The 27,652-nt window shown below is 36.0% G+C and overlaps 1 protein-coding gene across 5 annotated transcripts in view; it reads right to left on the bottom strand.

Annotated features, from left to right (window-relative positions):
* The window catches only part of MEF2C (myocyte enhancer factor 2C), a 122,735-nt gene that overhangs the window by 62,122 nt on the left and 32,961 nt on the right, over positions 1-27,652 (bottom strand). For 4 of the 5 annotated variants that reach the window (XM_067315130.1, XM_067315133.1, XM_067315132.1 and 1 more), the window contains exons 2-3: positions 13,298-13,494; positions 505-708 (exon numbers count right to left, since the gene is read on the bottom strand). In XM_067315130.1, the coding sequence (XP_067171231.1) occupies positions 505-708; positions 13,298-13,351 (258 nt within the window). In that variant the 5' untranslated portion in view covers positions 13,352-13,494. Of the gene's footprint in view, positions 1-504; positions 709-13,297; positions 13,495-17,038; positions 17,104-27,652 lie in introns of those variants that run through there. The other variant, XM_067315131.1, reaches the window with a different exon arrangement.

Genomic DNA, 27,652 nt, shown 5'->3' with positions numbered 1-27,652 from the left:
CTTCCACGTCTTTTACACTGTATTTTTCCGTTCCTCCCAGTCTGAGAACATTCTAACTTTTGGAGTGAGGAGACAATGCATGCAATGTCCTCTGGGGAGCACAGCACCCGGAGCTGCGAGGAGGCAAGGGGGAGATTCAGCCAGGAGGTAGTGGCCAAGGCATGGAGAGGGCTAAGGGACAAAGCAGCGCAGAAAGCCAGACAACAGGGAGCCACTGATCCCATCTCAGGAGTTTCTGCTGAGCATGTTAGACTCAGAGGGATAAAATTTACAGTTCACAAAAAATATGAACCCCCTCCAACTTCTACTGCTCTTCCGCATGTCTCACACAACCTCAGACCCCCAAAGCGGTACCTTTTCCTCCCTGTTCTGTTCTCCTTCCATTATGTCACCTCTCAGATATGTTCTGAGACCCTCGAGAAAGCATGATCAGGCTCCTCGCTTTGAGTACCTCAATCTCGGAGCCAAGTCAAAACAGAATCCTCACAGAACGCAAAGTCTTACCTCAACAATATCTGAATTCGTTCGACTCTCATGTGGCTCATTGTACTCTGTGTACTTCAGCAACACTTTGTCCATGTCAGTGCTGGCATACTGGAACAGTTTGTTGGTGCTGTTGAAGATGATCAGAGCAATCTCACAGTCGCATAGCACACTCAGCTCATAAGCCTTCTTCATTAACCCAAATTTCCTCTTTGTAAATGTCACCTGGAAAAAAAAGAAAAAAGTCTGTCAAAAATCCCTAAGTCAGTCTTTGTAGCCCTTCTTCTTTTCTTGGAAATATAATGTGACTGCTGTAGTCTTTGATTAGAACAAGTTTAGAAGGGAAGTCCATAAATATAAATTTTGTTCCAAAATAGAATATAAGTATCCATCTGTGTGTGTTATGTAACTGAGGAAATATATGTCATTCTCATTGCACAAAATTCAAGCTACAAGTAAAAGGTACGGGGCATTTTCATTAAGTAGCACTGTGATCTTTTAATGCTGTATCTTTCTCTCTAACTTCTTAATTCTTAGAGTTTTGCCCTTCTTAGACACTGTATTTATACTGCATACATTTTTCCCATCAATATTTTAAAACTGCACCTCAGATCTGCAGTTGTAAAAAGTCTGAACAGAAAGTGCAGTCAATTCTTATTTTTGATAGTGACTGACTGATTCCATCCTGCCACCCCAATCCTGGCTGACTAGATTTTTAGCAGGGGGAATTATTTCATGCAGACTTTTAAGTAGAGTAAAAGAGATGCGGTGTTTATATAAATATACTCTCGATAGTTTGGAACAAGTGTCTAGTTTAAAAGAGTCAAACACGTTTTATTTAACTTTCACGTTCTCATTTGAGAAACAAGAAATATAAAGCAAGAATGAAGAACAAATTCTAGCTGGCCAGCAACAAATATCCTCTTTGAGATAAGATCTTATCTATACACAGCTGTAGCATGCTTTATTTCATTTCAAAGTAGATGCTTAGAAATATGAACTGGCATTTTTTAGTACAAAGGACCCTGATCATATTATATAGGTAAAAATAGGAATGTGCTTAAAAGTTTTCAATAAGCCAGCTAATGCCCTGAAACTTTATGCAAAACCTAAGCGGTATGAAAATCATCTGTAATCTGTACATAAGTATAATTTTCCACAGGGACTGTTTTGACAAAAAATGACCTGCACATCGAATAAATGTGGGTTTTTTTTTCCTTTTATGCACCAGCTTACAAGTTCCAATAAGATATGTGGCTTACAATAAGAAACTACCAAGCGATGTTTAAACTATTCGTACGGCTGAAATTGTTTCTGCTTTTTCTGTCTCTTCCTATACACGCTAAATGTATGCAACGACTGTTTGTGGGTTTTTAACATCCATTTTCTTTAGCAATTTTTATTAATATGAATGTTTAAGATAAAAAATATGGTTTTGCTAAGCCTATTTATTATTAATCAAATTTAACATCTAGTGAAGGTATTTGATATAGCAAGGACAGGCACTCAACCAAGTTTACAGGTTTGCCTAATCCCACACTTGCTGCTACTAGTTCCTTAATACCCGTAGGTAGTAAGTAGTACCTCTGCAATTGGTTTAACACTGAGGCAAGAAGATTCCTCTGTACACGGTTCGTTTAGCTGCTGTTTTATCTTGTCACATTCCTAATGCAAGTTAATGCTAACTGCAACCCCAGCCTACCTTAGAATCCCAGCAGGTCATGCCTTGGAAAATGTGACCTTTAAGTATTGCTAATCCCTATTTGCTAGTCCATCTCAAAAAGATGAGGCTCTGTGCCAATACTCCATACATTTATTCTCCCAAATGTATACTAAATGTTATTGCTCGCATTGCCATTTCAATCTCTTTAGCCTCTCTGTCAACATACTGTTAAGAAGAGATGGATTACCATTACATACAATTATTCAAGCATTTAAAAAAACCCACTTTCCACAGCACTGGTCTCAAATATATGTATTTGATAGTAAGTTCAATCTAAATTGGTCTCTGTCAATGGCTTTTGGCACTTGGAATGGATAATGAGATAGGTAACAAACTTCATTCAAATTCTGAAAAATATACTAGTATTTCAAATACTCCATTAATATTTTCCCTGATTGCAGAAAATTGTGATGCATTTGTTCAGAAACATATATATATATACACATATACACACACACACATATATACATACATATACATACACACACACATATATATACATATCTCAAGTTATATATCATGTTTTAGAAAAAGCTAAACACACAGAAAATAAAATGTACTAACTCAACATATTTTTCTGCATCTAAAACTCTTTTCAATCAACTTTTTGACCGCAGTGCTGTAGGTGGAGTGTCTCTATACAGTATGGTTTCTGTTGCACAGAAACCTCAGAATTTAGCATGTTACAGCTTCTTACCATCAAAGTACACTCCAGTACAGAAATATCTTTAAAGCCACTGTTTGTGTTTACTGTTAGGTGCTTCTGAACATTTAGAGTAACCACACAGCTGTGCTGCATAGCACATACTTATTTCATAACACTTATCACCAAAATGATACTGGTTAGAGTTCCTTTTTGTGGAAACTGAAAGAAAGGACAACAGATAAGATCTTTCTTTCTTTCTTTCTTTAAAGCATAATCTTAATTGCTCTGAATTCAGTTTGCTAATAGCTCCTTGATCTTTCTAGCATTTTCCAAATCTATTAGATAATGCATCCTGCCACTGTTCATAAATGCATGAAAAACAATTGTAACTATTACTGTTTCTACGGTGACCTGGAATATTACCATTCTTTTTAAATAGACTCATTGACAGCTTGCACTTTAGAGCATTTACATTTAAAGATAATAATGTATTTATATATATATATGTATATATATTTAAAAAAAGTGTCACACTTTTACAATAGTTTATAGTTAGGGTTGTAATTTGTGTTTTCAAATGTATGGTGAAAGGTCAGTATCCTCAGGAAAGATTAAAAATACCTTTCACGCCATTTAAAAACAAATGATTGTTGTGCATGATTTCTTTTTTGTGGTTTCATTAGGAATATGAATATACTTCTCTTCCATACTCCAAAATATTTAGGTGAGCAATAGAAGTAAACAACATCTTTATTATTTAACTTTTTTTGGTCTCAATCTATTATGTGAGCCATATTCATCTAAACTAAAAGCATCTAATAAATATCATCTAAGGTAACAGCGAATGTTCTAGTACTGCAGAAATTTTGCTGACTGGTAAAGATTAACATAAATTATTAAAAACATTTTGCCTCTTTTGTCTAGGTGTAAGGGAGCTTGAAAGCTACACTGAAGAAGCTCTGACTGCACTTTAACAATTTTACTTGTACTGAGTCAGCTCTGGGAGTGAACAAAACATGCACAATCCACTGAATACAAGCTTTTCAGTAACTGTAGCTACAGTACCAATAAATCCAGGTAGTCACACAGTCTTGCTATCATATACTGCATTTGAATTATTTGGTCATGATAGCATCATATATCAACATACAATCTGCCATTTTGTCAGGACAGTGTCTTTGGGAGGAAGATCCCTAATAACGTAAAAAGCACTTCAGAGAATGAAAGAAAACATAAGGACAGTAAGCCAATTCATCAACATATTTTAGAAAGGATATCCAAAAATGTGCATGCATTTCAATGGAATTTGTTTAATATTTAACTTTTTTCAGCAGCAAGAATCAAATCAATACATATTCTTCCCTGCCAACTTTAGTCAAGATATGATTAATTATGCCTGCTGTCGAAACCAGATTTGTAAGATGTTATTCACTTCTAATTTGTAGGTCTCTTTCAGTTTACAAATTTTCTGCTTTTCTAGAGAAAGGTAGGCAATATATGAAGTCCTTCTCTCTTGGGCTATGATAATATTTTAGAATGATAGGGTGAGAACTGGGGGGAATGAAAGCAGAGTGGGGGGAGGAAGTAGAAGAGATAAGAGGCCAGCATTCAGCAGTCTTTAAAACCTTTCCAAGAAGGTATGTAAAATAGTAACACAGTTCCTAAATACTTTTATGAGGCTTTTTATGCATGGTTGTATATGTATTGCAAAAAAACAGAGTGCAGTGAGTACCACATTTACCTCTGAAACATACCAAAAAATAACCTAATTCCATCCCTGCGTATTATACCTAGTCAAAAAACCCCATTAGTCTACTACTATTTGACGCAACAGCACAGTTCTTTTACTTATTTAACTTTTACTTTTTCTACTCCTACTCTTTGCTTTTAATTCTTTTTACTTTTCAAAACTCTAGAGCTACACTGCTCTCATAATGGGAATGGTGGTACGTAGATGATCAGATTCCTAAAGCCTGCTGCATTTTTTATGGGAAGAAGTATAAATGCTGATGACTATATAGGCTGTGTGTAAATCAGATGCTTCTTTCAAGTATTAGGAAACCAAACCAAAACAAAGTGAAAGAGCCAGTTTCCACCTTCACTGATAAAAATCGAGGTTAGCTTTTTGTGCATTTTGGATGAAATTCTGGCTAAAGGTGAACCCCCCTGTACGTGCTAGAGGAAGGACTGACAAAAGAGGATTGTCAAGAGGATATTCTTCCACTTCAACTCTGGCTCTTCTTCACTACCATGGAAAGACCACTCAGCTAGTTCTCCATGTGTAAAGCTGCCAGAGGTCTTTCTGAGGGATGGTTTAGGGACTTGTCATTGCAATGTCTGTGAATGGGGCTGTAGACAGCCAGAGTGCAAGTGTACACGAGTACACATTGTTAAGTGCTCCAATTAGATGGTAATTTGGCCCAGAGCCAGACTTTCTTGTTTAATCTGTAGTAAGTAATGTTTATTTAAACTAAATACACTAGGAGATAATGTTTCTTGGTTTTGACTGTAGATCCTTTGACATGCCGAAATTTAAATATGTGTGTGTATGCACATATGTGAATAAGTCCATCCATTTTTTCAACCCAGATACTGTATTAGTAAATGGGGAGAGTAGCCACTGGCAGTAGTCTTTATTTAGCTAAATTTATAGCAAAAATGTGCTCCTTGTAGATGTTAATACATCAGTAGAGGAACAGATCAGACATAATATTCCCACTTGACTAGAATACCCTTCAGGACACATTATTTATCTTTGTGGCAATATAATCTTTCCTTCTTTCTGTATTGTTTCGGTGTGGGGGTGGTATGGGGTTTGGGGTTTCTTTATTTTTTGGTTCTTAATTTGTGTCCTTCTAGTCCTTTATTTTGAAATCTCACAGACTCTGATAGGCTGATTTTGGGTGACTGAGCTGTAATAGTAGTGCCATTATGAGAACTCCGTATTTGTCACTGACAATCACAGTGTATATGCTTACATTTTCTGTTTAAAGTAGAGTCCTGTGCTCTTTCAAGCAATTCAGTCCAGTCAGTGGCAAAGTATCAGGGTTCCCCTTACTTCTTCCTATCCTAATTATAAAGAAATATAGTTGCTGACATAGGAAAATGAGAGAAATAGGGAATTTGCACATAATCCTTCCCACATACGTTTCCTGCCATTAAACATGTGTGAAAGGCTAGGGAAAACAGGGCCCACTATTTATCACAGTATCTGATACATACTGCCTGGTCAAAAAGAAATATTATTCGGTTTATCCACCTGAAATTTCAGACACAGGGACCAGAGCAGGCATGGTAGATAGAAGGTATCTGGCAAATAGGAGCTACCACATGAGGAATCACCTTTAGACATAGCAAAATCAAGTTGGCCATGTACAAACCAAGGGGCTTTGGGATGAAGTGCCATTGCCAGACACCTAATCCTATCATATGTTGAAACCCCAATAACTATTACAGAGGCAACAGCTCCTGTCATAGTGTCTCTTCTACTTCCTCCTATTTGATTTTGTTTAGCTCTGTTTGTCATATGAAGAGACTTGGCTGCAACAGCCTTTACAGTAACCCTCAGTGGAACTGGGAAGCAGAACCAGTGCAGGATTTGCTCTAGACAAACCTTCCTTTATGCAATGGCTGGGCATGTCATATTAAATGAAAGGCCCTTTAAAGTGCAGTGAAGGACTCTTCAGCAGCCTGCTTCCATGTTCCTACAACCCTCCAGCATAACTTACAGCAATGAGACAGCAGTGATTTATGCTGGTAAAATAACTATTGTCCTGGGAAGCCTCAAGCACACTGAGCTACAACTTGCTGAATAGTCCAGCTAAAGAGGAGTTCTGAGCAGGATGCCCTAAAATTACAGCTATAACAAATAAAATGTTCATGATTAATCAGTATAAAAAAGAAGGTTTTGTATTTCTTTGTTCCAACCTATTTTTAGTGTATCAGTACATAAATTACAGATCAAAAGCTTAAAATAGTGATATTATTCAGTCTATCCAAATCTTTAACATGATAGCGGATTTTTTTTCTTCATGAGTCAAGAGAGGAGGGATAATTTGAAGATGTGTTAATTAACAGATAATATAGCAACTCAGAAATTAGTAGGTTAGGTAGTATCAAGCATGCTTCACACTTTAAGTTATAAGATCTAAAGAACTGATAGGGATGCAAGAATAACGGCCAATCTCTGCTATTTCATTTCCTTTTGTTGAATCAGGCAGAGAGAATTAATCCATTATATATTGATGTATACATATACATATACATACATACATACACACACACATACATATATATGTTCTAGGCAAAGACATCATAAAAATGAGAAAATTCATCTCTCTCAAATACACACTAGCTGATACAACATACGAGAAAGCTGACTTTTTTATTCTGTATCCTATCACTAGTTCTGGCAGGTACAAATAGATGTTTAGGGTAAAAAACATGTTTACTAGTTCTGTGCAGTTAAAATGTTCGCAAGGTAAAGGTCAAAGAATATTTCATTCCCTGCTGAGCAAATGGTCAGGAAGCACATTTGTCTGCATTTCCTGTCATAACAGGAAGAGTGTAACTTCTTCCTTTCCACAATGGCTTCAGTTCTGCTTCCCACCTCCAGCTCTTTCTCCCCCAGGGCTTTCCAGACCATTCCTTACAAGACAACAAGGTTATGCCTGTGTCTGCATTAGTTTTCAGCTGTACTATGTTGGCAGATGCCTCATTTACTATCGTGCTCTCTTTACTTAGGCTTCTTGCTCACACTTCAAATTAAAAGTAATTTGACCTAAATATTTACCTTACGCTAATTCACTCTAAATTATGCTCAAAACATACATTTGTAATACAGGCACACTTAACCTTAAATATAATACATTCTAGGAATTCATGATTCAATTCAGCATGTATTTTAAAACTTTAGCTTTCAGGTAGTCTGATGCAACATGAAAAGGGCTATCACAGCTGTACAGATCACTACAGTTTGAGAGGCATGGAAACTCGGGGTTTATACTTTGCCTACAGAAAATTAACTTCCCCTCTGACCAGGGCCAGCTGTAATGATATATTCCAAGGATATGGCTCATGACGTGCAACTGAATGTAAGCAAGAAGGAGGATTCTAATATGTAAAAGATAAAGAGAATATTATGTTTAAAACAAAGGTTCATTGAACAGAATGATGCTTAGCTGCATAGTTAAGCATTTATATTTTCATCTGAAAACATTTCCCTGGGGAGAAAAAAAAAATCCTAAAAGCTCAGATCTTGTATAAAATCAAGACATCTCATCAGGGAAGACTGAAAATATCAGGATACTGGTAGAAAAGGTTTTCTCTTTAACTTGCACTTGTGTTAGCACCAATATGCAAGGCTCTTTTCTGTTTCTACAGGGAAGGTTCTGATTCAGCCGACAGTCTTTTACTCTTTCCTTTTAAATAGTGCTGAAGCACAGATAAAAATAGATGGACATAAGTCTGAAATTAGTTTTGAAACTAGCAGCACTCAGTATCGAAGTCAGTAGAACAAATCTAGGTCTTCCTGCAAACGGTCATTTCCCTCCAGGATATTCTTCCCCTGCCCCATAACCTCACTTCACTCATCTGCTTTAATTTGTTCTCTGTTGAGCTGATAACTGCAGCGAGTCTTGCTTTACAGCTCTACAGATTTGCTGGAATCAAAGAATGATAAAAAATTCTATACATGAAAAAGTTAAGCAGCAAGTGTTTATTACTGTAATATCCGACAGAATTATAGAGACAAGCTACTTTCTAAAGGGTATCTTAATATTTAAGTGTCTTAATATTGAAGTATACACTTCCTGTGGCATTTAATAACAGTTAAGCCCCCAGCAGCTCATTACAAATTGAAAGAGATGTTTCAAACAAAGTATGCAGAATCATTAGCTAGGTCAACTGAGTTTAAACTGGGAATCTGACAACAGCATACTTCACAAGCAGAAAAATTAAAAAGAATGCAATGATCAGAGGGATAAATGGTGGATCACTGTATAAGACCAGATCTTTCTTGATTTTTACTAGAAAAATCAGCATATTAAAAGTAAGAGGGCATTCCAGACCTTCTTCCAGAATGTCACTGGGTCAATATGCCCTCTTTCCTGAGTCAATGTGCCTCTGAATTTAGCTCACAGACCATGGATTTAATGAGACATTTTTTGAGTGACCTTATATAACAGTAATACAATATCATTATGTCATTACACCTATTTATTTTAAGCCTGGGCAACCCTGCCTGAACTGGTATAAAGACAGTTTCTTGCCCGGATTGGTATAAAGACAGTTTCAGATGATCCCATCTATGGTAGACCACAAAAGGCCCTCATTAAAACTAACACAAATGTTTCAAACTGATGAAAAATAAATAGGAAAAATTAGAAGGACTTTTCTGAGGGGGATGAATGCAAATTTTCCTTCATGTGTTGGCCATAACAGAGCTAACTGAAAGTTTTTTGCACTTAAAGAAAAAAACATAAAAATAATTTTCAGCCATGTTTTTACAAATGTCCTTCCTCTTTTTTTCAAACAACCCAGAATTCTTCACAGCAGCCTTCACCAATCTGATAGCAATTCCTGCACAAGGAACTCGTAGCCATTAGGAGTTTCTGACATCAGATGTCAGTGCTAGTATTTTTGGCTACCAGTTCTATTGCTGGTGCCACTAGTATCCAGTATGCAGCCTACTCTGAGGGGCTCTTGGCAAGGCTACCACACTCTCATGAGCTTGAGCAGCACTACCAAAGATGTCTTATTCATCCTGCATTTACCAAGACTATATTATCCAGCATCACAATAATAAAAAGAAAGTCTCCGGTCACATTGGCTGCTTATAACAGGATTCTCTTTAAAGTTTTAATTTACATTTAATACCATGATGGTAACCAAAATACACACTTAGTCTAACACTGGCAGTTATTTATACTCCTTCTCCCTGTGGCCTAAAGCAGAGCAAAAGGGAATTTTTTGGATGGCTATGGGCATTTCTGAAAGTTTCACAGTTAAAGAGAATTTGGGATCATGCACAGAAGACTCAAACATCCTCACCCCCTTTGTCACCACACAATAATTATGGGGCCAGGAAAATATAGCCAGTTGGCAGCCAGCATGAAACAACATTAAATGAATGGCACCTCCTAGGTAAAAGCCTGGATTTTGCACTCCCCAAAGTCAGTAACAGAGCTCTCATGCACTCCAAGGTAACAGGACTGGGCCTCTAATATCTAGGCAGCAGTAGTTTTCCTTTAACATATCCAAAGATTTCAAAGTTTCAATAGTTTCAGGAAAAGTACAGATGCCTATATTGCACATTTCTGTGAGATCTGCAGCCAGAGACATACGACTCTTCAGACTGTTTTAACTTGCATTTTATATCACAATGGTGAGTAAAGTACACAAGTCCAATGAACTAGACTTGCTCAGAAGAAATCCTCTTCTAGGGAGGGCAGCACTACTTCTGTCCTTCCTGATCTGCTCACACAAGCACTTTGAACAAGTCTCCTACCATAGCAGACAGTGGTGTGGAAGAAAACAGCTGTTTACTGATAGGACGAATACTCTGTCCGATGGTTAACCTAAACAGTTAGTCAGGACACTGGGCAGATGAGAGGAAGAGCAGGGGTAGAAATCATCTTCCACAGGCTTCCACAACTTCAACTCTTTTGCAGAAACTGTGTTAGCCAAACAGCTGCATCCTTGCAAGGGGAGAGGGCAGAAGAATTCAACTACTGCTATATCCCTGGTTCCGATTCATGCTCCATCTGTTTTCTCCTTGTATATGCTGCCCTGCAGAGAATTTATGTGCTTGAAAAAGCTGAGGCTGCATGAACCATGTACATCATATTCCCATCTAACATGCCTTGTACTGTAAAACCACACTATGTTTAAATATAAATAACAATAAGGCAGTTTCAAGTAAACAGATTTGCTGCTGTTCTTGCAAACACTTTCCGGTGAGCTAGTAAGAAGGAGAAAAAAACAGTCTTATAAACTGAACAGTCTTCCTTCCATGTCGTGGTAAATGGAGCTATGAATAAGCTTTGCAGAACTGTGCTTCAGTTAGGGTCTTGATTTTACTAATCAAAAACTTTTAACAGATTTTTCCTATGCAACCTTATAATCTAGTCTAAACATTCAAATAGATTTATGACATCAAATATGAAAAATAACACAGGAATATAAGCCAGTTATTATTTAAAGATTACTGTAAGTATATAAATTAGAAAACTAATCAAATGATGCAACTTCCACAGAAGCAGCAATAGCTCATGGGATATATTATATTATAAGAAACAGTAAGGCTTGTAAAAGAGTGCGTCTCATACAAACTGTTTAAAGAACAATCAGCTATTAGTGAAAATCCAGTTGTGTTTAATCATTTATAATGGTTAAAACTCAAAAGCCTGATCTCTCAGTCCAGCTGAATCAATGGAAATCTTTTCACTGACTTCTCCGGGCTTTAAATCAGGGCGCTAAATATAAAGAGGATGAAACCTAGTAGAAACACTTTCTAAATTATGTTTCAATATATTAGTAGAAATGGGAAGCAGAGTCAAGCCAATTATGTTATGTGGAGGCTAAAGCACAATAAATGGTACCTTCAGCTTCTCAGTGTATCTGGCTAATCAAAACTATGGAAATTATCAAACACTAGCAAGATAAGTGCTTTCTGCATTAATACTACAGTTGTTAATATTCCAGTGTTGTAGTTTTATTGATAATTATTCATTCTGAAATTTTGAAATTCTACAGTGAATGACTTATATGCTTGCTGTATTCATTTTTAAAAGTAAACTTGCTCTTCTTAAAAGATAACTGATTGACAGAACTGGGGGCTTAAGTCCTCCATAGGTCTAATATTTGAGTAAACATGTCAACACTGAAACTATTGTATAAACTAATGTCACTAATAGCAAAATTTTATAGCTTTATTTACAAAATAATAATTTAGGTACACTTTGAAAAGAAACCATGGTAGTATGGAAGAGTTCAAAAAAACCAGTGTCTTAATGGTTAATGGTATATGCAGTTCAATATTTCACATCCAATTTCAATTCCAGGCTGTAAACCAATTAAAACAAATATGGTGGTGGTTTTACATTGACAGAACTATTGCTTTTTGGCTTGGCCTACAGCAATAAGCAAACTTTAGGGAGAATATAAACTGTATCCCCCATAAATCCTTGTATATTTTTTCCTTCAAACTTGGTTTTCTGCCATGAAGAATACAAGTTACTACCCATACTAGAGAATTTACAAATTCTAGGAAAGCACACTTAAAAATTACAATTTGTTGTTATATTAAATTGAGTTTATTCTGGCATTTTAAAATCCTTGAAATCTAACAACAACATAATCATTTCTTATAAAACAACTTGAATATATAAATGAATATAACTAATATATTAATAGTAACTCAGTATCAGGTGCTTAAGAAACAATTACAGAAAATTACTCCTAAATTGCAACCACATGTATGCAGAACACTGGACATAGTATTGAATAATTTTAATGAGAATTTCTCACACTTGTGAATCTCCAGTTTCAACAAAACATCCATCAGATACATCAGATGTAAACAACAATAGCTTTTCACTGATTTTGTTTTAAGATGACAATTGCTGAATTTTATTTTTCTGAAAATAGAAAAGCAGTTTCTCTAATTTATGATCATATTTTAACTATCAGAGGTAGTGTTGCTAATATGTGACGTTGAGCTACTCAGCCATTTCATTTAAAACAGTCATAATAATTAATTAACCAATCCTAGCAGACCTATTTAGCCATAGCTTTGGTAGGGGAAACTTTGTCTCATGACTGCAACATGCCAGTATTATTGGATGTTGGTTTTAGAATGTATTATAATGCACAAATTCTTTTTAAATTTCATGTTCAGACAAAAAACACAGATTTTTTATGAAGTACTGACATTTTTCTATGCAGGAGGTAAAAATAAAAATATTGCAAATGTGTAAAAACATGAGTAATTTGAATCTATGAATTTAAAAGAAAGTCCTGATGCAAATAAAGGCAGAGTATAATAGTTCACAAAATACAGTACTGTAAGTCCTAAACCTGTAACAACCTTCAGATGCACTTAACCATATATATTGTACCCTGAAGTCAAAGGAACTACAGAAAGGACCAAAAGTAAAGCATACACATCAGTCTTTATAGAATTAAAGTTTACATTAATATATTCCTAGCTACTCATGTTACTAGACTTGAAAAAACTATGTGTGAACTTTCTGGTTGTTTCCAAAAGTACCTATTCTTTGATAGTCTTCCATACATTGTGTATATGTATACACTTGCACATATACATATACACACACACACATATGTATATATGTATAACAAAGTTACCACCCTTTTAATCATTTCTAATAATGTCACCCTAGAAATACAATATGATCTTCAAATACAGTATTTTTGCTACTCACCTGTCTGTTACGTTCATCCATAATCCTTGTAATCTGAATCTTTTTTCTCCCCATAGTCCCCGTTTTTTTTCTCTCCTTCTTCCTTAAAATTATGTATTTTTCCCTTCTCTTTTCTTCCTCTTTCCCGTTTCCTCAAAACAAGTCTCCTTCTTCAGCACTTGCACTACTCAGTTCACAGTCCCCTGCATCCGTTCCTGCTAAACACACAAAGGAAATCAAATGTTACTACAAAATTGATAACCAGATGAAAGTCACTACAGGGAGTTGATCAAGTATCCTACTTATAATTTAGTGTACAAGTTAATTATAATAAATATTTACTGCATCTATAAAGTAGAGTAATGCATAGGGAAATATTTATAATATAATTCATAGGTTTCTTTTTATGAACAACCCTACAAATCTTTCAAGAAATGAGTAAAAGCACTGAAATGCACATTGCCAAAACTTTAACAGAATTAGGTATCTCTAGTTTTAAGTATCACTCACTGCACTAGTATGAAAAATTACCTAAATCAGAGAGTTAATGAACCTTTCTGTACCTATGTACGCTAAGTAGGCCAGCTAATTCATTTCTGAAGGGAAAACAATCTTGTGTTTTGACAGCAGAGGTGATAATGTCCCTCATTATGCAAATAGGATGGACCTTTATTAAAGTGTTATTTGATGTATGAAAAACATCAGCTAGTTTAAATCCAAAACTTTTAAACTTATTCTTTAGGAATATAGACTATGCAAGTATTACTCAAGATACTTCAAGAAAAAAGTTGTGTGTTTTCCCTCATTTCATTTCAAAGTAAGTTCCAAGTTGTTTTGGTGAGTGATTTATAACTAGCAGACACATCCATCTTTCCTTGTAAGGATTTTTGCACAAGAAGCCAAGCTACATAGTACAGAGTAATAAGGACAGATGATAAATGAAGAATTTTTTGAACAAATATTTTCATAGTTTTAGTAATGAACTGATATTAGCTCCCTGAGCCTTACGATAATAGCTGAACTGCAAAAGGACAGTTAGATGTAACACACAAAAATACATGCAGTGAGCCTTTCCTATTTCGCAAAATGTCACAAATCACAATTTTTAACATGTGCAAAATAATTTTAAGAAACAAAAGACTAGATAACATATAAGAAAATGCATAAATGATGTTCAATCCTACTAAAATAAAAGTAAGATGCTTACACTTTTCCGTTCTTAACTTTTTTTTTACCATATTTTTATATTTACATGTTTTGAACATAACAGGATAGAGTTCTTTTAAATACAGAAGAGAAAACTAATCTGAAAATGAATCACTTTAAATGATTTTTTAGATTTTTTGCTTGGTTCTACATTGTATTAAAAATACTTATTTGGTAACCAAAATTTAATAGTTTTAAAACAGAGGTTGGTGTTTCCTTACTTATTTTAAGCTCATAGTCTCACAGACAACCTGCTAAATTCCCACAATATGTTACGTAACACTAAGCCGATGTCCTGGCCATTTAATCCATTATTTGGCTCTGATTCAAAGCTACTGAGGTAGAAAAGCTAGACTTCACTCATTCTGATCTTCAGTTGTCTGATTTTCTTTGCATATGTTAAACTTTAAGCTGCTCAGTGTTTTATCTCTTTAAGAAAAAATGAGATAATGAATAAGCAGTGAGCTGGAGTTTTAGAACTAGCCAGTATGCTATAATTAATTTTTGGGGTAAAACAAAATTTCATGTATAATATGCATTACCTTTCTCTACACGAATGTCTCTTTATATCACCCTAAGTCCTTACTGTAATGCAGGATATGGCATATAACATGTAACAATTCGTATTGTCAACATTATAAAGTGTAAAGACTGCAAAATTTTTTTGCTGCTTTTCACCTATTTGAAAACAGTTCAGCAACTTTTCACTGCTTAAAAAGACAGAACGGCTCTTGATCATATTTATCACAAAAATAAAAGTGCACGACTTTGAAATAAATTAAGTAGAATAAATGTATTTATACACATTTTTTTTCTAAAGAAAGCTAGGAGACAGTCTTATCTGATATTCAGTGTTGACAAACAAACCCAGGCTATTTTTAGAAACAGTTTTAAATTTCCTTGGATTGGGTTTCTTTCCTGTTTTTCCTATATTCTTACCTCTGATACAAAGAGCAAGTTAGAATGGTGTTTCCCATGCACATGCAGGACCCAAAAGAGTCTAACAGGCTTTCTCTGTAACAGTAAGCCAGTACGCTAATCCACAGCAAATGCATATGGAACAATTTCCTTTCCTTTCTTTCAGCTGAAGCCGGTGGCACTATCGGCTTACAGCACTATGCCTGCCTAAGCTCTTATTCACTTGAAGGTGGAAGGTCGGGGTGGACAGATTAGAGCAGTGGTGACAGGGTTAGCATGGATGAGAGTTGCTTTGCAGATCAAGATTCTGGTGCTGAATGAGTACAGAAAAATCACTGAATACTGAGAAAAAGTATCAGGAAGGGCACACGCAAATCTTAGTGGAGCAGCAATATGGTGAGTCCCTCCCACACACTTATTCAGTTCTACATTTAAGACACACACATCAGTTTCTACATTCCAGTCTTCAAACAACAAAAACTTTTATAGACAGTTTGGAGTCAGAACACTTAATTCCTATGACCTACACAAAATTATCTTAAACTAATCCATGCAACACTTGATGAGCTGAATTTTGCTCTTCATTACCTGGAGCAATCCACTAAGTACACTAATTTTACTCTTAAGTGGAAGAATAGATGAGCAGGAAAATAAAGGTGAGGGAGCAAGGATGATTTTGTTATTAAATTATTGTACAATCTAAGAGAAGCTGCAGGAGAAAAAAAATGTGTTAGATCATATATATCCAACATACAGTTTGTGAAAAAATATAATTCTACTTTTGAGAGGCAGCAGGTTACCTCTTCTGGAATTCATTGACAAAAAAAATAGTGCTCTCATTTGCTTTTTGCTTACTAGCCTAATTTTAAATAAAATCTATTCAGTTTGTCTAGCAAATTTATTTCCTTTTTTATAATTTATGCTATTTTTACTGCAGTTAGAAACAAGCTGGAAATGCTGTAGTACTCTATGTCTGTCTTACTATTTATACATATATATGCATACCAACACAGGCAGCTTCGTGTGCTTACTTGCGTTTGTCTATATTCTGCACATTTCGTTAGTCTGGAGAGATACACATGTACACACATGAAAGCAGACAGCTGGATTAATTTCAAATTGATTGGATTCAGATGAGTGAATCATGACATCTGATTCAAGGGTGATAACCTTCAAAGGCAGGCAACTTCAGCATCAACTAGACTCTAAAGAACTATGGGGACCAACAGAGCTCCATGGCTGTTTTAGGACTTCAGCGAGGCTCCCAATACTTTTTCTGAAAGTTCTTGCAGGATTAAGGATTACAATATAAAAGTGTTTAAAGTTCCTGTTAACTGATTGAACTGTATTTCCCAAACACAAATAAAGCATACTAGCTAGAAAACTTGAAAGTATTACAAAACTTAAATAGTACTGCAGGCTTTCATTATGCAAGAGAATCTGAAAAAGAGCTTAAAATAATTCCAGAAGCTTTGTTGAACTCACTTTCCACATAAAAGAAACCTTCCAACATAATGACATGGTTACATGTAAACAATTTGCATTTAAAGAAATACATAGTTGCATGCTGTGGTGTTACAGTCTTCAGCATTTTTTCTTTTTGCAAACCCAAACATTACAAAAAATCAGACTGCTTACAAAAAGAGGAACTTCATTTTTGGCGGGCTTCTGTTCACTGTATGATTTGGCAGAGGCCGTGATAGCTGAAGGGAGATAGATCTGAGCCTTGAGAAGGGAAAAAAACGAATGGACAAGTGCTGCAGGTCATTCAGCCACTCCTCGCTCTCTCTCTTGTACATTCACACAGGACATGTGCATGCGGACCCTCCCCGCGCAGGCACACGGGCACGCGCACACACGCACCAGCCCTCTCTGCAGCACAGAAGAATCTCGACAGAATGGCAGGAAACACACACAGAGCGCTCAGGGAAGGATGTGATGTCAGCAACCACGAACAATAAAAGGTGTAAAGGTGCTTCCTTCCCTAAACTGTTCCAGAAGTGCAAAATGGGAACCAAAACTCTCCACTTCCTTCTCCGAGCAGAACTGTCTGAATCTGCTCTGCTGCAACACCCCAGACAGAGAGCTCTTTGAACGAGTCACACCAGGGGCAATAAGGAGTATCAAAACAGGAGAGTCAAAATATTTAATTTCTAAACAAGAAGGCAGCCAGAGCAAAACTAAGTTAAAATGTGCTGGGGATTAGTATTTTCATGGTTGCTTTACAAAAGAAACAAACTTGCCATAAAGATGTCTCTGTTCCGTTAGGCAGCTTGCATTCTGAGTGGATTAATTAGATCAAAACCAAAGAATCGAACCAACCCTTTTTTATTATCAAGATGTAAGGAAGCAAACAACAAATGCTGTCCCCATTCTCTTATCAATCTTATCTTGAAAAACAAAGTCAATTCAAAGATCAACGAAATCAGTGCACGCCTTTCTGTTTACTCCGAAGAATTTTGAATCAGATTCTAAATGAAAAACTAAATGTACAAAAAACTAAATTAGCTACTTGTTCGATGGAAAAATGGCCACAAAAACTATAACAAAACCACGAAAATCTACATCAGGTCATATGTATTCAAGAAAATTGTTGCTGAAATGTTATCTGTAAAAGCCCTAGCTGATGAAGTGCCATATACAGACAAAGACAGCTGCAGTAAAGAGACAAGTGGGCAACCTGCATCAAATAAAGACACTGATCACTTCAAGTCTGTCACTTGATGCTGGATAAAGTTGCAATAAATACAGAAAAGGGTGAAAGTAACATTCATCTCTGATATTATCACACTGAGATCAGCTGACATTGCATTCAAGATAGAAGTGGTCCTTCACATTCAATGCAGTTTGGTTGCGTGGTCATTACAGAGGATACAGCTTGGCCCATTAACAGAAACTTTATGGCAAAATTACATATGTCATCACCACGGCAGTACATCAGGAACGCAGAAATGGCACAATGTGCAGTATGGTTATCCAGGCAGAAAGCCGCGCAACAAAGGAATTGGAGTCATCGCACGGTTTCAAACACCTTTCCACAACACTCTGATTTAAAAATTAAACATCACCTACTTTTACATGTTTTGATCTTATGGCCAGACTGCCATATTAAAAGATGTGGAAGGGAGCTCATTTTAATGTCCTAAATTTAACTCTCAAGAGTTCATGCATTTTGCTACAGGAAGTATAAAACAAACATTTAAGTCATTATGGTTATAACATAATAGATGAAATACTACAGACTATTAGAATATGTCAAACTGGAAAAGGCTGAACATAAAGAAAATTTTCGTAATCTTTAGGTACTGAATTTCATTAATCTTATCCAAACTGAGACAAAACATATTTTGGAAAAGTAACATTCTCTACCTGCTAATTTGCAGAGCACATTTAATTTGTAACAGAGAGGACAATTCAAGGGTAATAAAGTTCTGCATCAAGCAAAGAGAATTAACTCACAATCTGCAAAAATCAATCTCTGAATTTAAATCATTAGTTTAATGTTTTAGAGAAAACTTTAATAATTTGATCTGAATTAATATTTCACTAATTTTACCACTGGTTTTGAAAGTATCTGTGAATTTGTAAGATTCTATTCCCTAACTGGTACTCCCTGTTTTTTGTTTTTTTTTTTGTGTGTGTGTATAAGGGATAGCAGAATGTGTTTATTTTTAACAGTCTCAGCTCAGGGAGATACACTCTACTTGTTTTTCTCATTAATGTTTGACTATATTCCTATTATATTGATAATGTAGCAATGAATTTCAGAAAATTCCTGTCTTTCTTTTACAGATTCCTTACCTCTAATGTTTTTTTTTTCTTTTTGCGTTCTTTTTCCAGCTGAGAAGAGGACCAAGTTACTGTCTTCTTAATCAATGCTATTATTTGTATGCATTAGGACGAAGTGGCATGAGAAGATCCAGCATTGGGAAATTTCTGCAATTTGGAGTCAAACACTTCTAAAACTGATGGTAAGAATATTTTCAGCTCCCTTGAATCAGACAACTGAAGTCACTGTAGCTTACAACTGAAGTACAGTACCAAGTTATCTCAGAGCAAGAACTTAAGCCAAGCGGGTGGAAGAGTTTCATTTGCTATTGTTTTGCAAAGTTTTCCCCTGAAGTTCGTTTGGACAAACAGAGCACCATTTCCAAAATACCTCAGAAGCTGGTACTTCCTAATAGTAGTCCTACTATCGTTGTACCACAGAAACTGCTTCTGAAAAGACTGAGTTATCCAGACTCTGAATATATAGTCTGTATGCACTTATCAATTTAAGTTGCTATATGCACTTATCAATTTAAGCTGCTATATGCACTTATCAATTTAAGCTGATCCACACCTACAGGAAAAGGAAAGGAGCAACTTCAGCTTACCTTGCAGATGATGAGCTGAGAGTTGTCTATCAGGCCTAATCAAGCAGTGTTTTCAAATAGCACAGATATATTATACTAAACCTGGATTTGCTGATAAAGATCCATTAAAAGAGGCCAAAGACCTTCCAAGGGACTGTGGAATTTGCCACAGCTGGTGAGTCATTCCTTGCAGTGGTGCACCAAAAGAGGAAGCAACCACTAGAAATCTAGATGAAAACTGTTTGTCTACAGCCCAATAAGAACAGATATGTACCTGCTATGCTTGATGAAGAAAGGAAGACTTGGCTAGTTTACAACATTTTTGACGATTAGATGAAGAAGAATATTTGATTTGTTAAGCAAAGAATGCAGGCAGTAATGCATATTTAAAGGGAAACAACTGAGTGAAATGCTAGTATACTAAAAAAATGTGCCCATCAGAAGTTGACTTTAAATCTACCATGATGAACAAGCGATATTTCAATGTGTACCCATCACCTGGTCAAAAAATGGAAAGCAAATAGGCTGAGGGACAAAGTTTACGGGTTCAGGATTAGACTCAGGATGTACCTATGGCAGTTAGACAGACATAATGGGAATCTGACAAATAAATATGGAATAGGATCCTTGAAATGCCTGGGAGACTGGCTCAAGCATAACACTTTATTGAATCAGACAAGCTAATAATACAAGGGAATAAGGGATTGAAAACTGAGTCACCTAATTGGTCTGAAATGGAGACAGTGACTAGGAATGTGAACCTATCTGAAAATGGAGCAGGGAAACTGGACCGCTGGAATTTCAGCTAGGAGTCTGGATAGTTTTGAGCTAATAATTGGACTGGATTTCATTATAGCTAATAGCTGTGTAATAAATGTCAGGAAAGGCATTTTACAAATTCAGTCTGTCATTTAATGGGCTGAAGGAGAAAGGGAACCATTTCAGTGGTCGACAGAGTATGGTTTAGCATTTACTGTGTTCAGAAAGTCTCTTGGAACTACTCTGGTCTTGGTCTAGCTATATTTAAAAACATATTTCATACGGGGTAAGATACTAGTGCTTATAGTTTGCAAGCGGTATTGCATACAAATACAAAGGACTTTGGATACTGTTGGCTTATTACGGGAAACGTCTAAGATCTCTAGACTTAAGTCATTGCATCACCTGAAAGCAGCTTCTGGCAGTGGTTACATCTAGATTTGCAGATTTGTTACTAGTGCTTGTATGTGAGGAAGTCTGTGGTCAGGAACATGAATCCCTGCAACGGCTTTTAAGAATCAGGAATCCTGAGGGGGAACTCCAAGTATGACTGGAAAAACTTATGCACTGCAATTTCAAATCATAGTTTGAGCCTGGGCACAAGTGTCTGGTAATGCTGATACCAGTGGCAGACAGTTTTAGATTCTGCTCTATTCAAGCAAATAAGGATTGCTTGCCAAAATGATTTTTCCTTATCACAAAAGATACCTGATTACCTTCCTCTCATAATTTACAGAAATGCAAGCAAACTTGATACATCCACTTAGACAAGAAAGCTTGAAATAGCAGTCTCTCAACTATGGTCAACAATCAGTCTTATAGCAGTAGACAGACATAGATGGAGAAGAGAATTGAATTTGGGGGAAAGCAGGTGGACCTGACCATTTCTACACAGACTATGTCTCCTTCCGCTTTATCCAATGTGTTCCAAAGGAATTTAATATCTTTTAATCCAGGATCCTCTGTTTTCTCACTCAGTGGGCACTGTAATTATATGTCTATGTTTAATAACAAAAGCTGAGTTCTGTTATTGTGAGTTTATGCTGTATCATCACTTCATCTTTGTGAGGAGGAAAAAACATTTGTTTTGTAGAAACTCAGTAATCTTATTTTAAAAAGGATATCATACATATTTGCAGATTAAACATTTCAGGAAGTTTTTAGAAAATTTTAGGAATTTTGTGGCACAATTCAACAGGACAAAGCATAAAAAGAACCCAAAGTCTCTAAAATACTGAGCAGGTAAGTGCTTGTGCACCGTGTTTGGTTCAAGGACTGAGCTGAAAATTACAAAAGATCATCCAAGGAAGTAGAACAGGGAGAGAATTCAGGATGAAAGAACCTTAAAACTGGGAACATAAACACAGAAATTAAGAGCAGAAAAACTGAGATATGAATAAGTGCCTCATTAAAAGAAAATGTATGGGCCTTTCCCTGACAGCAGATTCAATAGAAACATTGTGAAGAGGGCTGATGAAAGAAAACCGTTCCAACATGATCAAACTGAAAGTGGCAAAAATTGTCAAGCAAAAACTTGGATGCAAATAAAATTGTTTTGGGTTAGTGATGGAAATACATATTGACAGAAAAACTGTATGTTAAGATTGTATAACTTATTTTTTCTGACTGGGAATGTTGCTGATGGTGTTACCATTTTAAGATCTGTTGGAGTAATGGCTGGAAGATGAAATAAAATACAGGGGGTAGGGTTACTACTGATGAGCATAACTTCTATGTTCGTATGGACCTGGGTACTTGATAAAAGATAGCAAAGAACTTTGTTGGGTACTGTTTTATGGAGGTTTGTGATTTGTGACCATGAAAGAGAAGTACAAAATTGAGAGAAATTGTGAGAGTGCTCGGTTAAAAAAAATAGTGGGAGTAGAGCCCCAAAGTAAAGCTAAAAACAGAGAAACAAACACTTTTGAGCTTGTGAGAAAGGGACTCAGACTGTGAGCTGCACATTAATACCTAATATTGCACATTAATTAATGTTCGTGTCTTATTATGTTCAGAGATGCACAAAATTTTTGTAAACAAACAGTGTTAAAAAAGGAGTCCCTTGTCTGTTCCCCTGCCCCAATGGAAACAACCTGTAACACCCTGAATTTGGCTAGCTGTTCAAGCCAAAAGGGGGCAATATCTCTTAAGGATCTGACCTAATACGGGTGCTGGCTGCACAGTTCAGCATCCAGTCAGGAAACTAAAACAAGCAAATATGAAAGCCTTCAAGTGGATATCTCTGAGCCACAGAAATTCCTCAAAAGATGACCAAATCTTGGGAGACCCACGGAGACTGTGAAACCTGCATGTGCCAATCTGTCAAGCTAAATAGCTAATAGTTGCAGTTACCCTTTCCAGGCTTGAAAATTTTGATTCAGAATGAATCAAATATTATTAATGTGTCAGACTTTTATTTATTTTGTTTTAGTGTTTATTTTTTTTGCATCAATACACTTTATTTTATGTGACTCATCCAGACACCCACAGCAATCACCGACATGTCGAAGATGGACTGACTCTCAGCTAGATATGATTTTAAATTCAGATAATTTCTGATTTCTATGAAGCTATTCCTTTATACTAATGCAAACATGAGAACAGATCCATCACTAGCACTGAAAGAGAAGTTAGACAAGCTTTGTAGGCAGAGGTAATATTGAATATAGATTAACTGAGTTGGAAAAAATAAATGGTCTTTTGGGTGCACAAACCCTTCTTTGGATCCACAGTGTACCCAAAAGCTCATCTTTTTTTCCAGCTATAGAGACTGGTCTAATAAATTATATTACCTCTGCCCAGAAACCTTCTCTTGTTTATACCATTAGACCATCTCAGCTACAACTATACTGTCACAGAAACAGATGCTGGCTTTCCTACAGCATAGACCTAAACGCATAACTTTCATATACGTACATTTATTAGTTTTCTAAAGCAGCCTAAGACCACTAAGACATCCTTCTTCTGGCAATCATTTCTTAGAGAGGAATGATCATACACAAAGATGTCCTGCTTCTCTCTTCTCTTGTATACACAATTCTAGAAACACACTCTTTTCCTTTTAATTCCTGACCTTCCCAGAAATGTCAAGAGTTAAATATAGTTATTCTGTAATGTAAAGTAGACTGCACAACATGGTGGAGTGTTGCTGAGCCACTAACTGTTCATTCATTCAGTGTAAATGTTAATATGATAAATATGAGTATAAAAACTATGACTTTCCCTGAACTCACTGCTTGCCCAGAGACAGCTGCAGGCTTAAAATGAAAAAAAAAAAAAAAAAAAAAAAAAATGGACAAGGGAAATATATCAATCTTCCCAATGACCATGACAGCTGAAAAGTCTACACTAATGCTTCCATTCCACACTTAGGCATTTTTTCCCAGGGACAAAAGGAGATGAAATCTATGTCAGGTACATAATAAGGCTAATAAAAAAAATGAAAACACCTGCATTTCGCTAAATAGGGGTGAGGAATTGCCTCGCTCTGTGAAATATATGTCTTTTTCTACTGACAAAGCTCAGAAATTAGGACAGGTTGCTGCTTTTAAATACACATAATGTATACACATTTTAAATAGCAACACATGAACTCAGAATACATCTGTTCTAAAGAAACGAAAAGGAAAGAAAGAAAAGGATGCTGGCACCAGTATAAAAAAAGCAATATTTATATTGTGATTACGAAGTTCTGATATCCCTTTTAAGCCCCAGGACAGAAAGTAATCCTTGCGTGTATATTATGTCTCACGTGGAGAATTTTGCCTGTTCAGGATGAGGTATCTCTTACAAAAACGGAAGGTTCAGGCTACTGAGAAACAAAGTGCACTGCCATATTTGATGGCGCTAGCACACCATCATTCATTTGCCAAAGCTACTTGATTTCTCCCTCCTAGCTATATCTTGACAAGAGGCATCTCTATGTGCTGGAAGATCCAAATACTCCCCCCAGTTTGGAACTAAAAAAGATGCACAAACAGACAATGCTACAAGAAAGAAAAGATAACATCAAAATTTCTACAAAGGAGAAAAAGGAAAAAGAAGCCGAGTGGAAGACGAAATGGGCCTGAACAACTGAAACAACTAGCTTTTTTTGTCTGTCAAGGCAGGAATTTTCTGTTGTGGCCTACTGGGATATTCTACAGATTTCTTTGTCCTTGTTGGTGGAGGAAGGGGCAGGCAATAAATATATTTGTATTAACAATATTCATGAGAAAGAGAGAGAACTGGAAGAATGTAAGATGTACAACACACTGGTGATTTATGCTTTGACATGATAAAGAGCTTAAAGAGCTGTGCTTTAGATACGAAAGACCCATCTTGAATCACTTAGAAAAGCATAAAAAGCCCCACCTAATTTAGCGTGCTGTTCAACCACATCACAGTTCACATTCAGTTTTTGAAAATTATGTTAGGTAACTAATACATATTTTCCACAGGAGGATTTTTGCTTCTAATTTTTCACAGAATTGGAGCCTAATAGCTCTCATCTCAAGCCCTGTAGAAGCAAATTTTCTACAGAAACAGAAGGTGTTTACCACAGAGGTAAACCCAACACTGTTTGGAACTACAAAAGCCACAAGTGAGCATTACGGCCTGCCTACTGAACCCCAGCTGTAACCACTCCATTAGCACATGCAGCTGGATTTATTTATTTTATTTCTTACACATACAAAACACATTGCATTTGGCAGTACCAATGCAAAAAGTCAGCATCCCTGACAAATGTCAGTAGAAAACAGACATACAAAATGTGCTTAATTTGCACAAGGAAATACTGCGCAATTTGCTTGACAGTCTCTGTTCTGTCTTGAATGAGCATTTTTTTAAAAATGGATCATTGCCAACATTGCTCATTTTATTATTGTCCTATAAGCATGCCGAAAAAAACCCAAAACAAAACACAATCAATACAAAGATACAGTAGCTAAATCTTTTCTGTGGCCTTGAATGTACATTATGTTTTCTCAGAAATGACTCCTTTCTAGCTCTATTGATATGCAAGGTGATTTCTGGCAAAATATTCTTAGAAGCAGAAAGTTGTGGCAAAATTAGTAGGCTGTGTACTGTAAAGAATTGAATTTGTGGTTGGGATGCAAACCTGGCTGAGATCTGCTCCTTTCTCCACCAGTTATATTTCATGCCACATTCATTTTTGACTGTTTCTCTGCTGGAAACCTGGAGATAAGAAACCTGGGAATTTGCTCAAGAAAATGTTCTGAGAGGTAATTAAGGTGAATATTTATTACACAGTACTGAAATTCTGAGTCCTGTTGGTAAATATACTATAACTCTCATCTGGTATAGTCAGTGAGTAAGTAAACAATTACAGAACATCATTTAGTAGGTTTAAAATCTATGAAAGTAATGTCAAGGGCAAGATTATGATCATAAAAATGTTAGTATCTGTGTTTAAAATCACCGATTTTAGAAAGTTATAATTATCTTATACATTTAAAGCATTTACATACACATGTTGTTCTAGCACTATAGCCCTTTATGCTAACGTATATCTTCTTGAAATAAAGATATTTGACAGTACTGTCATATAAAGTCCAACATGGTACACAGCAGATTCATCAATTTCCTGTTTCTTACTCTCTCTCTCTTACAGCATCCTAATCAACCTAATTAAAGCTTTGTTCATTTGAAACCTCAGATGACAATTTGTTTAACTCTATCCCACTGTGGTCTTTTTATAAAGAGAATTAAATTTGATCTTCTGACAGCAATTATTAAATGATCCCAGTTGGCCCCAATTAAGACACATGGCTCACAGGCCTCAAAATCCAATAAAGTGCCAAGCCCTCTCTTTCATTTGTACATCTTCCTTTACCTTGCTTTATTTTCTTAACGCCAGTTAAGCTAATCTTATCAAGTAGAACTGAATGCCTTGCGCAGCCTAATTCAAGATACAATATATCAGTTTACTGCTACAGAGGATCCCAGGTAGGGACAACATTGCCGCAGCCATCTTCTGAACTCCCTCCCTGCTTCAATTCACCCAGCTTCTAGCAAAGTGCTTTAATGCGTTCACTGTGCTGCACATGACCTACATATGCCTACTTTTAAAACTCTGCATTGAAGGAGCAGTGATGAGAGAAAGATATTAAATATCCATAGTGTAAGTTTTACACTACTTACAATTCTCCTTATAATAACGCTTTTCTTTAAGTGTTTCCACTTGGGTATCATCTCTTCAGAGATTCAAAGACAAGTGACAGTCATGTGTAACTCCTGAAGTTAACCTTTTTCTACCTTAATTTTGGCTCTAATTTTTCCACATACGTTCAGTGGTATGCTGTGAAGAAATGTTCCCTTGATTTCACGTAAAGGCAGGTAGCCCCAGGATTTGGAGCTCATTGATTGCGTGGTACTCCAGGGACATAGCTGAATTAAAACCAGCCTCATGAGACTGAAGTAGCTTCCATACACATCTGGCTCTTCTTATTCTAAACTCTAACACCTGCCTGGAAATTTAACCCCCATCATTTCTCTGAAGAACAAACGGGACAGATTTATCTACTGCCATTTGGTTTAGGTCAAAGCTTAGCCGTGTGATGTTCTGCTAAATTAATTGCAGTGTAATTGATATTGTTTGACACAGTTTTCAGAAAGATGATGCTCTATCCACTTTATGACCAGACTGCTTTCCTTATATTAAAATACACAAGATCTTGTATTTCTGCACATTCACCCTAAATACAGCTTTGAGTAACAGCTTATTAAAATACAGCATACATTTTCTATTTCAGTATTTGTAATTAAGTGCTATAAAAGACAAGATCATGCACACAGTCATCATCAAAAAAGTATGCAAAAAGTAAAAAGACTCAAAACAACACTGCTTCCATGTCTTTTAAGTCATTAAACATTGTGGAAAATATTTTCTACGTATTTCTGCCATTCACATGCTTTACAAATGCAATCATGATATTCCTTAAACACAAAGGAGACAGAAAAGACACTAAATTTCAATGCAGTATTTCCTTTATCAGCAGGAAGATGTTCAAGTTTATGTAAAACAAAATTAGACACGTTTCCTGTCCAGCAGGGAAACACACTTTCCTTTATAAAATTTTTAGAAATTAAATTGATGCCAACCACTTTTCAAAAAGTGAAATAAATCTGTTGCTAA

Source organism: Apteryx mantelli, chromosome Z (genome assembly GCF_036417845.1).
Source record: "Apteryx mantelli isolate bAptMan1 chromosome Z, bAptMan1.hap1, whole genome shotgun sequence".
NCBI lineage: Eukaryota > Metazoa > Chordata > Aves > Apterygiformes > Apterygidae > Apteryx > Apteryx mantelli.
Note: the sequence above shows the minus strand (reverse complement) of the source record. Positions and strands in the feature narration are given on the sequence as shown.